The 13673-nt window shown below is 37.2% G+C and overlaps 1 protein-coding gene across 1 annotated transcript; it reads right to left on the bottom strand.

Moving 5' to 3' along the window:
• Nucleotides 1-3154: 3154 nt before the first annotated feature.
• Nucleotides 3155-4976, bottom strand: LOC125652752 (PDF receptor-like). Its single transcript, XM_048882140.2, has one exon. It carries the CDS (start codon nt 4763-4765, stop codon nt 3440-3442), a length of 1326 nt encoding a protein of 441 aa, XP_048738097.1. The 5' UTR covers nt 4766-4976; the 3' UTR covers nt 3155-3439.
• Between the last annotated feature and the right edge of the window lie 8697 nt (nt 4977-13673).

The following is a 13673-nucleotide window of genomic DNA, read 5'->3' as shown; positions in this document are numbered from 1 at the left end:
TAAAAGGTTTATGAGATATGAGCTCAGACGGACAGTGCCCGGAGTTCGGATCCCGGCCGCGACAGACCTAAGTCGTTAAAACGGGTACAAACGCTCGGCATCAGATGTGAATGTCACGGGTCCTCGGAGATTACCTTAAGGATGTACTTCACATCGTCATAATGACTAACTTCCTTTTCAGATAATATGAATATCAGTATATAAATATTGCATGTATTTGAGGGTAACATTGAAAATTTCAATGCTACCCTCAAATACATGCAATATTTGTTTTATTATACTGAATGTTATGTAAACTTGAAAACAGAAAAACTTACGTCTGTTGACATTTGATCAATCACTGTCGTGCGATATTTCGTATTTCGATGCGGGTACTCGCGTTTATTACAAACGCTCAAACGACGTCGTCTAGCAATCTACTGCGAACCGTACGCGCATAAATTTGACGCATGTGATAATTTTTTATAATATCAACCGTTGTCAAGTACTGTTACCCGTTGCTAGATACTATCACCCTGGGTCGCGTGTTTTCTGTTCTCAGAGGGTAACAATATGTTTTTTCAAATGCTTCTCGACCATTCAGGTTCGAGTATTTTACATGAAAATATAATAATAATAATTATCGCCTAGCTGAGAAGCTCAGTGGGTTAGCACGTCGACTAAATAAAAGAGAGAGAGAGAAAAAAAAGCACGTCGACTGCTGAACTGTAGATCGCGGGTTCGAGTCAAGGAGGGGTTTTAATTTTTTTTTCCAGATTGCTTTCTACTGAAACTTCATTTTTTGACTTAATAAAGTAAATTTGAAAGTTTTCAATTTCAAATTATTGTTGTCCATATCCTCCACTTTTTATCCATATCAAATTTATCTGGTGTAGTACACATCCTTAAAAACGGATGTTCCGTGTCACAGTAGGTGTGGCACGTTAAATAACCCTCACTGCTCAATGGCCGTAAACGCCGAGCAAAGGCCTTTTGAAGCCCTTCATCGGTCTTGGTGACGTCTCCATATGAGAAAAAAAATTCTCGAGAGAGCCGTTAAACAAGATACAATCAATCAGACGGACGGAAGGACGGACACAACAGCGAAATATTTTGGGGGGAATAAAAATACACAACCCGTGTTAGCGGGTTTTGTAATTTTTTTTTGCAATGTTTGCGAGCTTCATATTCCGTTTAAAAAAACGTTATTATCTATATTTAAATTTCCTCAAACACTAAACACAATTAAAATATACGATTGATTGTCTATCTGTTTTACGTCCCGTCGGGAATTTTTCACCCATATTCAATATTATTGAGACATCACCAGTTGTGGGTAAAGTACCACAAATTTAGACCAATGCTTAGCGCTCAGGGTCGTAGCAGTGAAGGTTCTTTAGCGTACCAACGCCTGCCGCGACGCAGGACCTCTGTTTAAAAGGTCATATCCGAAAGACCCGTGATTTTCACTTAATGCTGAGCGTTTGGCGGAGGACAATCACTACTTACAGTATATCTACATCTGAGGTTTAACGCAGTCATGTCATGAGCTGGGCTCGAACTCATGACCTCCCGGTTACCACTGAGCAACATATACATGTATACATAATACATGTATACGTATGCATTAACAGACAAACAGATATATAGACCCAATAAATAGCCTCCGTTTTTTTGCTAAAAGTGGAGGACAATAATAAAACAATTGAGAATTAAACACACTTTTGTATGCAAATACAATGTGTATTTAACTTATGGTATTAGTTAATTTAAAGCCTGACTGGCGTTCTATAAAACATTTCTTATGATTTACAACCCCCCGCTCCCCCAAACCAAAAAACGGGAGGCGGAAACCTAATATGGGTGCATTTCTGCTAGATCTATATAGTAGCCTTTCCCCCTATGAAGTAAATATATTATAGACAATGTTCCAGACAGAAAGGCTACTAAACAATACCGTAAGTAAATCTTCGATTAATATTTTCGTATCAAATAAAATGGCTATCAATTATAGCACGTCATGCGTAAATCGGCGTTTCTTATACATACACAAACGGGAAAAGTTATATTATCTATAGAGCAATTGGTTATCCGATATAAGAGAGAATTGTGAATTCTTCCACATGTAGGAGAAATTTACTCCACAGAAAAAAACCCTGCTTCCCCTCTTGAAGATTTCAACACTCCATTATTTCGTCATTAAGGTTGGATTACACCAAATATATATGAACAGTGTAATAACGCTCATCTGTTTAGCAATCTCCACGATCTAAACATCAAAACTTCTGGAAAGCATTCAATGTTGGTGTTCGTAAGTGAACTATGAAATACGAAAAAGGGGAAGAGAGAAAAATTGTTTCAATTCATCAAGACATTTCCCGATGACAATCTTATTTATTTCTTTCAAGATCCCCCTGTCTCCAACTCGTTCGTCTTGTTGTCATTGTCAAATAAACATTAGCCCCCAACGATTATGACAACGTTCTCATTTTTCAATGTTATCGTATCGCTACACAAGACGTAGGTATGGATTTAATGTACTGTATGATTATGTTATAAAAGAAACATTGATATCCACTTTTCTCTTTCGATAAAATTCAAAGGATGTTTATATTTCGGAGCAGGGTGCCTAGTAAAATGTTCACATTTCATTACACTGGAGATTGGTATGAAGTGACGGCGCTATCTCCTTTACGATACCGGGAGCTTTCGCTGAGTGATAACAGGTTACTGATACTACGGACGATAGGAGAAAATAATACCAGCAGTCAATTATTCCAGTGTTCCGCATTTATCAGCAAAACGATATAAAAACATTCGTCATGCAACAAAATTAATTGAGGAAGGGATCCATTTGCACTGGGAATGCACCACAGACAGTAATGAAGAGGTCATCCTATTAAAAGGAGGAAAACGAGGCGTTCAATTGGAGGAGGCGACGTGTTGATTTACGCTCTCCTAATAAGAACCGAAGAGGAAAGGTCACTCTGATCAAAACATTGTGCAAAAGAGGTTATCGATATTTATCGAAATTTTACCTTGTGATTTTGATAATTTACTTAATTAAAGATTGCACTTTTTCCACAGCTGAGGTTACATCTGTTAAGAATAACATTTATTTTAACATATGGTTTTACTTTTACCGTTTTATCATTTAATGAGGATTTAAAAACGGTAGTGTCAAAACCATTTAATAACGAAGCACTTTAGAAGTACATAAAATATTTTACAGGTATTTACAGTCATAGGCACGAAGATCGGGACAATGTCCTTCTCAATCTCAGAATGTGAACTCAAACATTATTTATGCACGATTCAATCTTACAAAGCCAGTTTCACATAAAATTATATTGTCAACAGTTCTTAAAAGTGTCAATGTTTCATTGAAATAAAAGCACCAATATTCTTAAGCCAGAACAACTCCAAAAAAATAGCACTGGAGTCTTTTGCATGTGCTCGTTTATCTAGAGATTCGGTGGATGTTGACAGAGCTTGGCGTCGTCAAGGTGCTAGTGTTACTATTAGTAAGACTGGCCTCGCTTTCTGTGATGCTTTCCACCGAATACACACCGTCCCAACATTTAGAACTACCCTCCGTTAAACACATAAACACGGACAACAGAATCCCGCGTGAAAATAAAATGACAACCAAAATATACGACGTCGTCTCTGTCAAAGGGTCCTGTGCCGTGATGGCGTAGATTATGTATCCGGATGTGACGTAGCAAAGAACAATCAACAGTTTGTAAGCGCTTTGCCTGATGCTCACGATTTCCATAATCAAACTTTTGTTCTCGGCGAATCTTCGATGGCTTTCGTGATGCTTGTATTTCCACAAGAATAGTATTAGCAGAAGCCATGACAGAGAAATCAAGAACACGTTTATTCCTTCGATAATCCAAAATCCAGATTCTGGTTTAGTAAATTCCAATTCGCCGTTGATACATTTGAGGTTTCCGGACAATACCGTGACACTTAACCAGATAATGGTGATGACGGTGGGTATAAACCAACCCAAAAGGCACAACACGTAATACATTTTGTTCTCAATTACAATGCCACTTTTTGTCAACGAAAAATACACCGAAATTATGGTCAACCAGGTGTAGATAGCAGAGGACGACAGCGTTACCATTACACCTATGGAAACACATGTTTCAACATCATTTACAATGTCATCCGATTGGATGATGCGACCCATTCTAATCACGAGTTCCAAAGTGTCATGTACCAAGAACGCGGCAAAACAGTTCCTGTAAAGTTTCTTTCGAGTGGTCAACGGGCCTTTGTTACAAAAAGTAATGACAATGGAGGCCAAAACCATGGTGAGGGACGTGATTAGTAGCAGGGTAGAAAGGATGTCCACGCCTTCACTGTGGAAGGGGAGAATTCCGACACTAACTGACGACGGCTCCGAGGCATTGAAATGTCTGTCCAGAGTACTGTTAGTTGGAGTGGGTGCTGGAATATCGTATTTAAGTCCCTTGCACTCGGAATAATTTGTCCAACCTGGATAAAAACTCTTTGGGAATTTTTCATTTCCAGGATGTTTTCCAATCCAGTTTCCGTCCCTTCCGCACGATTTGGTTGCATATCTATCGGGCGAAAGTCCGAGAAATTTCGGGCATGGCAATTTTGTCTCCGACCCGATCAAAGTCGGTGGCCAACACAGAATGGAATCCCAGGTGGCATTGCAGAAAAGCTCTGCGGGGACTGTGTAGGGGGCATCTCCCTGACTGATGAGACACTCCTCAAAATTAGACGGTTGCAATGACAACTTGCTCATTTTGCGGCCGCCTTTATCATTGATGCTTCTACAATGACAATATATATCTCGTGTTCAGGTTTCATGAAACAACAGGATAACGACCATTCGTCGGTGCTTGTAACAGTGAAAGTTTATCGCCTCGGTGTCTTATTTTTCAGACCCTTGAAGTGGGCGGCAACAAAAGATTTACCTCGGCCAATGTGATAAGACTTTCTCAGCTGTAATTTCTCCACTGGGGAAATAAGCATGCAATAACGTTTAAAATTGAGCGAGTAACAAATGCCCGTCAACTGTATACTTCCATCACATTACCGCCTAAGATAACGCGAATGAGGTTTATGTAATCCTGGTTGTCGAAGAATTGCAGAGGATCAACACGATTTTTCCTTAGATTTTCAGCGGCCAGAGATTTTTATCAGTAGCAAACTTAAAGAGTTTATATGAAATTTATCTCAGCAAACTTTTTGTTTTGTGATTTACACTTGAGTTGTTTATTGGTGTTTAAAAGACCAGTTTTCATATTTTTGCATTTTATTTTTTAGCAGGCGGAAAAAACTGTGAAGTAATGTGTGGATGCCTATTGTGTTTTGTATCTCACCTATAGATCCCTGACTGTTTTCAAAATGTAAATAAGAGAGAGCTTGCTTTTAGTTATAAACTAATATAAAGTCGTCAATATAAATTTTCAAAATGTAATCTACATGATGTTCTGTTTTCATATGAAATATTAATTAAAGATTTTTACACATATACTCTTCAACAGAAGTAGAACCAATTCGTTAACGCATAGATACAAGTAACTAAAAACTGTAAAAATGTATCAATACTTGTTTCAAAAGTTTGTTTGTTATGGAAAACAGAATATAAATATTTAAGTTTCGGTTTTTGCCTCCAATTAGTTAATTATTATACATGGAATGTCTTGTATTCTCAGAGATGTGAGGATCAGAATGATAGAAAATCTTGGAACTGACCCTCTGTTGCTGAAAAAACAGATACATTATTCTTCATACAAAAAAGATGAAAAGAAGCCTTTAGTCGCCCGGAGTGAGCTGTTACGCTTTCAGTTTGTTTACCATGCAGGCAATATGGCAACAATTATACGTACTTTTGTATAAAATCCAGCCCAGTAAGTATTTTCCCAGGTGTACATGGCCGAGCATTATTTATTTTACTGAGGTAATTACGAAACCAAGACTTAGTGCAATTGTTATAAAATATAAAACCTGGAATCTTTTTTGCTCCTTTCTCTGGCAACTGATATCAACAATATGATAATTTACAGCTAACTGAACCTGTGAGAGTTGTACAGGCATATGGAGTTCTAATTAATTCTCATTAATGCCACTCTTTTTTCTACGTCAAGTAAATCGGTGGTTGGTGCGAGACTTGGTAGTAATTTATGGGCGAGTGTGGACAGAAGAAATCTGCTAAAGTCACAGGTGCGCTAACATCACGTAATAACTTGTACTCGGTCTCTGGTTACCTTAATACGAAACTCTTCTACTTAAGATTTGATTGCTCACTAGAGAGCTTCGTGACGAGATTACGCATACTCTTGTACAATAAAAACACTAGTACTAAATCTGATTTTCATAATCGTGGAAATTAATCGGACAGGTGTGTTGATATCAGAAATATTCCAAAGATCTACCTACTTTTGTTCCGAGAAAAATGAGAACGACTTCAAATTCTGATATTTGAAGGGGGGGGGATGAAAATAGCCAAAGCATGTGCCTGAGCTTCTGATGCATCAAAGCTTAGTTTGTGTTATTAGAACATCTGAAGGCGTTTATTTTTTTTCTTTCTCTCAAATGTCATTGCCCCGTAAATGTCTTTCGTTCCTCCCCACACCCTAAAACGGTCGCCTCTAGATTTTAAACAGATATCCCCATTCTAGTGGTTTTATATGCGGAGGGTAGACTTTCTGTTTATACTTAAAGTTCCTTTTTATTCTGACAGGCATAAACACAAGAAAATGGTCATGAGAGTTTGATTGCCGAAGAAGCCACGTGGTATGTCAAGTTCTATAATCACACCAGTATAATGTTCCCTGGAAATTGCAGCATTGCTCGTGGTACAATGCCAAGATGTCGTTTACTTAATTCTGTAGATGTTGATTTTATGTTTTGTTTTAGTCTTAGAATGACGACCGCTTGTCCAAACAAATGTGTCTTCATTATTGTGATAATTAACATGTTTAGCAGATTTCCATCTGATGAACTTGGTACTTGATCTGGTATCTGATACTTCACTCCGACCTGGAGTCGAGAGCGCGAATTTCCGTTATATTTCCATCTATTCATAGTATTAACCGTCACTTTCAGATCAAACAAGTTTTCATAATCAAGTCTTTAGTGTAAGGCACTGCAAACATTAGGTATGTTTTTACATGTATCCTATTTCATATAAGTAATAAAAACACAATTTCCTTTTTGATTATTCATAAAGGTCCAAAATTTCAGCTGGAAAATTTTCTTTAAGGTTGAATACCTATTAAGCAAACAATACATTAAGCGAGAAAGTTCTGAATTCAAAATTTTCCTCCACAGCTCGTTTCCTTTTTCTTTTTATATACTGTAATATACCATCGTAGTAGAATTCTTCATACCGGGTATTCAACTCGAAATCTATTTACAGGGAGTTGTAAACCTCTCCTAGCTGATTACCTTTGATGGCAGAAGCACACATCATTAGCGTTAAACAAGTGGCAAGGTCCTTAAATGCGCATAACCTAAAGAACCCCAGGACAAGAGCGCCTCTTGTAAATCGCGATAAATATCGACTTCTTACACAATTAAAGTAGATGAACCAATAAATATTTATTTCTAATCAAGTATTATTTGATGTTAGGCAGAACAAAACAATCAATTGTATGGAGTACTTTGAATTTGAAATAGAAAATTATTATGATAAGACAAAGATACCTCTTTGCAAGGTACTAAACCTTTGTTGAAATGATGAGTTAATTGAAATATTGAATTTATGATAAAACGAAATAAATGTTGACGCGAACATTATGTACCATCGTTATTGATGGACGAATTATTTGTAAACTTGTATTTAGTAATCGTGGAATTCCAATTTATCAATCACCATTCAACAAAATCCGCCGGGATAGCCGCCTCCAGAACGAGGGGAAATCCTTCGTCTTTTCAGCGCGTGCTTTGATAGCGTTGATAGGGCATGACCCGAGATCTGTTCCCAGTACCGTTCATTTCTTATCGAAACGAAAGTTAAATATCTCGACGTTTCTCGGGGAAAAGATGGGATCCATCAAATGATGAGAATACGAGTGATTTGTCCAAGCAATGCGTGTTTACCAATCTTGTTCCTTCTTTCGTCAAGTAATTAATTGTGAAAGAGAATGTACTGCAAGCTTTTCTTGTCGCTACTGAACTTACGACGGTCTTGCGTTTTCGTCGTTGTTCTTTTATATTTTAAATTCATCGTTTAGAAATGTCACATTATAACAAATATTTTGAATTTAATGAATGGCGGATGGGATCGAGAATGCGGCATCGTTTTTATGTACCATTTATGTACCATTAAAGATAATTAAAGATTTAACAATACGATAAAGTATTATCTTGGTACAAGGTATATACTTCGAAACATTACAAAGATAAGAGATAATATTCTGTTCTTTTATCTACCGGTATACATAATTTCACATTAGTCAAAATTTGAATTGAGAAAAACTATCTGTTAAGCTATATATCATACCCACATCTGGATATTTTTTTTTCAGTTTGTTTTGTTTTTGGTAGTTCACATGCATTTTTCGAAGATATCTACCTTCATTTTCTAATTCTAACTATAAACGAGAAACCAGACATTATAGTAAATATCCGAAGTTATACAACAAATTTCATTCTACTTGTGAATGAAATATCCCCACCCCCCGATAATAAGAGTCTCAATTAATAGTTTGAAAAGCAATGTGGTGTAACAGAATATGCATTAATGATTTCATTTTCCGTGTGAAAGTGGTCTGTTTTTGGATGTTTCCGTTGTAAATGAGAACATGATACCTCAACTGTTAACTCAAAGGAAATATCATTTTGTTCCGTTGATTGTTTTGATTTAGTATTTCAAGATTTTGCTGCACAACATGGCTCTTGTTGCGTATATTGTACGTTTAGAAGCGCAAGCTGGATTCTGTAGGTAACCTGATATTATCAAAGTAGCAGTGAATTGTAGTTTAGAAACATGGCAATAAGTAATATAGAGGAAGGAGTCCACACTTATACGCTGTTTTCATTGGTTAATGCTAGAAATCGCAAACACTTTCTTTCTCCATAACATAAAGATTCCTGATTATTCACACCCACCCCCCTTAAGCTCGACATTGCTTCTGACAAAGAAGTGTCTTCGAGATAGAACATCTGGTGTTATTTTTCAAAGACACTTCTTTTAGTAAAATTCTCGTGACATTTAGCAGCCTTTCTAAAAGACATTTCCTTCCGTAAAGTTAGTAATATCTAACGATATTTCTCTCAAACAGTACTTCTGTTAATGTTTCGCGACATTTTCCTCAGCCGTGGTGTTTTCAGCGGCATGTAACGACATCTCTTTCAACACTGCTTCTTAACGGTATTTAGAGACATTTCCCAGATATGGATTCTGGTGAGATCAGCGACATTCAGCGATTCCCCCCCCCCCCCCTCACAATTGGGATTTTAAAAGCACACGAGTTGGTTGCAAACCGAAAATGGTTACACAAACTTTATTGAAGTTGCGAGTTTTCATTTCGAACGGGGCTTTAATTTATATGTATGTTTTGACACAAGTGTAGTTTAAAAGAATACACGTTAAGATTTTTTCATATTAAAATGTTGAGGCGGCATTGTAAACTTCGAATTATGACACTTTACAAATGTAATTCATGCGCAGAAAAAGTTGCGCCGTAAATTGAAGATTTTTTTATAACGTATGTACATGTATCTGTACTTGCATGTACTTAGTTCTCTGGTCTACTCCAATATCCCCTTAAATAGCTGCAGTTCTACAACAAACTTTAAAGCCTCATGAAGCCAATGCACATGTTCTTTGTTTTTATCGATATGACCTAACGCTGACTGCTCATTGATGTGACTTATCACCAAATATGAAATACCAACCTCACTCATTTCAAAAGTTATGACAAATAATAAAGTTGCAGACATTCAAAGAGACAGGAACAGAAAGACAGACACACCAAAAGTAGTATGATCATCCGGATCTTCGATCTAGGAGTCATATACACTGTATTATATACATGCACCATTCAATTACCCCCGAAACAGTTATCTGACTTATACAAACTAAACACATTTATACATGCATTACGTTTTACCATGAATCTTTGGAGGTAAAATACACCTCTACTAGCATATGGAGGAGTCAATATCTGACGTTAGGAATGAAACAAGGCCAGACTGACTTATGATACCTTATGATATTAGACAGACTGACTTGATAGTCTGTCTCAGAATCAAGTAGGATAGTGTGTACAGTGGACATCGTGTAAAAGACCAAAAAAAAGGGAATTCCGCAAAGTGTTCCCTTGCAAGTTTCCAAGATCTTGGTTCTCATTGGTTTTCAAGTTCAAACAGATGGTTGGTTGGCTGTATATTGTTTCACTCATATGGAGACGTCACTATTGCTGGTGAAGGACTGCAAAATTTAGGTCTATGCTCGGCGCCTATGACATTTGAGCAGGGAGGGGTCTTTAACGTGCCACATCTGCTTTGACAGGGGGCCTCTGTATTTGCTGTCTCATCCGAAGGACCGCCCCATTCTTAGTCAACTCTTACGACAAGCAAAGGATACCGAGGACCTATTCTAACCCGGATACCCACGGGACAAGTTCAAACAAAAAAGGCCATGGTCTTTAAAATGGAAATTCCAAAATTCCTAATGCTTCATTTGCAGGAATGCTATCGTCCAAAATGCACGTTGCAAGGGGATGCTCCGTTTTTGCACCACCCTTGTTTGATAGTGTCAAAAATGAATTTGCACGATACAAATTTTGCGTACTCGCAAACATTCTCTAGGAAATTTTGCTTGTTTAACATTGTTACCGTTACCCAATGCAACCCGTTACCATAGTTCCCTATTACTTTGTGGTATCGATGAAGTACTTTAAGGATTTCCTCCCTGTGACACTTAACTTCCCTTGAATCTCCACTCAATAAAAACAGCAGATCGTGGCACATGCTTTCTGCGTTCCTGTGTACTAAATAGTACTAGTTCATGTATATATCATTCTTGGAATCTTCTTCAGATGTTGATATCGAACATGTTTTGAAAAAAAATCAAACATTATTTTTCATACAAAACGCTGTCAAGAAATGTTAAATCTATCTTTACAAGCATCTTGGTAATTAAAATTTACCATTATAACACCATATTTTCGGACGATGCGATAAAATTCGAGAGAGCCGGCTCCCTAAGGTTCCTCTAATGAAGGGGAGGCATCCATTATCGCTCTGTAACACATCGACATTGTCAGCTATGCGGCCCATGCTATGGTGCATGCCAGTTACTTGGAGATTGTGAGAGATAAGGGGGTCGTTACTAGAACAAGTGGTGATATAGTCCATCCAAGTTATTTTTCTAAAAAGTATTTTACGTTTTCAAGCTTGAAATATGCTCCCTTTGAATTAGAGAAATTTAAGTAGGTCTCTATAAATCATTGCTAATTCGCGGCGTTATTTGAGCACTGACTAATTACATTTGACATCTGTTGAGTAACTAACACTGGTCGTTGTTCACACAAAAATGAACAACAGGTGCGCGTTATAATAATTTGTCTGCACAAAGTTTCGCGGTATTTCACAATACATGTATAGATGACAAAATATAATTATGTATGCTTATATTTACATTTTCTCAATAAAATGATTAAATACTTTGAAATTTACCACCTACTCCATACACGTATGTGAAATTCACAAAACAGTAGTACCTGGTTCAGTTTACCTAACACGGGATTTAATAACGTGGAGAGTTCTGTCTCTCTGCATGGCGGGAGCACAGACACTTGTTTCTGTAAATAACTTACGACCTTATTAGTATACAGAGGTCGTAAGTGTTTTACAGAAACAAGTACCTGTGAGCGGGAGGATGGGGCATTGGTCATTATTGGGATAGTGTATATTTATTTATTTTTTAAATGTCTTGCAGTAAGTAACATATGATATCGTATGCACATATGATATATCTCATTAGCATATGCTTTTTCTCATTAGTATATAATCCCTCGGTGAGCCGGGTTAGAATAGGTCCTCAGTACCCCTTGCTTGTCGTAAGAGGTGGTATTGCTTATATTGCATTAAAAAGATTTTTTTTCATCAATCTTTATTCCCATGAAAAGTTTTGACACCATTTTGTGGCCCCAACGTAGCCCCAAAGGATCACAACATAACTGAAAATGAATTCACATAACACCGAAATACCTCAACACCAATATGACTAAATGATCTTGCTGTTCTGGAAAAGACCAAGGTCATTGCTCATGGTATAATAGGAAGACCTTGTCATAAGAAATCTAGTTACAGAATATAAAAGCTCTATCTTAAATAGTTCAGGAGATATCAAATAGGTAAGGTTTTTATTAAAAGTAGGTCAAACTTCCAGGTCACGGTCACAAAGTTAAGCTTCAGTAAATAATAAGGTCTTGCCATAAAGAACCTATATACAAAATATGAAAGCCCTACCTTTAATACTTCAGGTGATATTAAATAGTTCAGGGATTTTTTTTTTAAAAACTTTATCAAACTCCAAGGTCAAAAGATCAAATAGCATTGCGTAGGAGGTCTTGCCATAAAGACTCTATATACAAAATGTAAAATGAAACTCCCACCTAAAATTGTTCCGAATATATTGAATAGGTTATGTTTTCTTTAAAGTAGGTCAAACTCCGAGTTCAAGGTCAAAGATCATGATATGAAATGAAAGGACCATAAGAAAAATATATACAAGATATGAAAGATCTGCCTTGAATAGTTCAGGACTTGTTGTATAGGTCAGATTTTTATTAAAAGTAGGTCAGATTTAAAGGTCAATGTCACACGACCACACACCATAGCATCACATGAAAGGTCTTTCCGTAGAAAATGTATTAACAAAATATGAAGCATATCACTTTGATCCCCTATTGTGACCCCATCCTACCCCCGAGGGGGCATTATTTGAAAAAACTTGAATCTGCACTATATCAGAAATCTTTCATGTAAATGTCAGCTTTTCTGGACCAATGGTTCTTTAGAAGATTTTAAAAGATTTCCCCTATATACTCGCATGTAACACTTTGATTCCCTATTGTGACCCCACCCTACCCCCGGAGGCCATGATTTGAACAAATTTGGATTTGCACTACATGTATGTCGAGAAGCTTTCAGATAAAATTCAACTTTTCTGACCCAGTGGTTCTTGAGAAGATTTTTAAATGACCTCACCCTATTTTTGCATTTTCGTGATTATCTCCCCCGTTGAATGGGCATGGCTCTTCATTTGAACAAACTTGAATTCCCTTCATCTACATTTTCGCTAGCCAAGTGGCCGATTCACTTAAGCTATGAGAGCAAGCGACTCGGACACTTAGCTAACGAAGATGTTCACCCATGGATGATGTGTACCAAGTTTAATTGAAATTGGTCCAGTGGTTCTGGAGAAGATGAAAATGTGAAAAGTTTACAAACAGACGACGGACAACGGGTGATCAGAGTAGCTCACTTGAGCTTTCAAGAGGTCCCGTGTCGTGTCAGGCGTTGGCACGTTAAACAAAAGGTACTGTGAGCAATGCTCACTAAGAATACCCACCGCTTACCTCAATCTCCCAAAGGATGTTGTTCATAAGTATAAATTACCTCTTTCCTGAGTGTAAACAAGAAAGGTCACGACAAAACTTTGGGTATAGTCTCTTCTTTAGGAGTGCGCT

The sequence above is a fragment of the Ostrea edulis genome, chromosome 5 (genome assembly GCF_947568905.1).
Source record: "Ostrea edulis chromosome 5, xbOstEdul1.1, whole genome shotgun sequence".
NCBI classification, from domain to species: domain Eukaryota; kingdom Metazoa; phylum Mollusca; class Bivalvia; order Ostreida; family Ostreidae; genus Ostrea; species Ostrea edulis.
This window is presented reverse-complemented; position numbering and strand designations above follow the sequence as displayed.

What these genes read in the sequence shown, in the direction of transcription:
- LOC125652752 (XM_048882140.2), bottom strand. Translation starts at nt 4,765, where the DNA reads ATGAGCAAGTTGTCATTGCAACCGTCTAATTTTGAGGAGTGTCTCATC.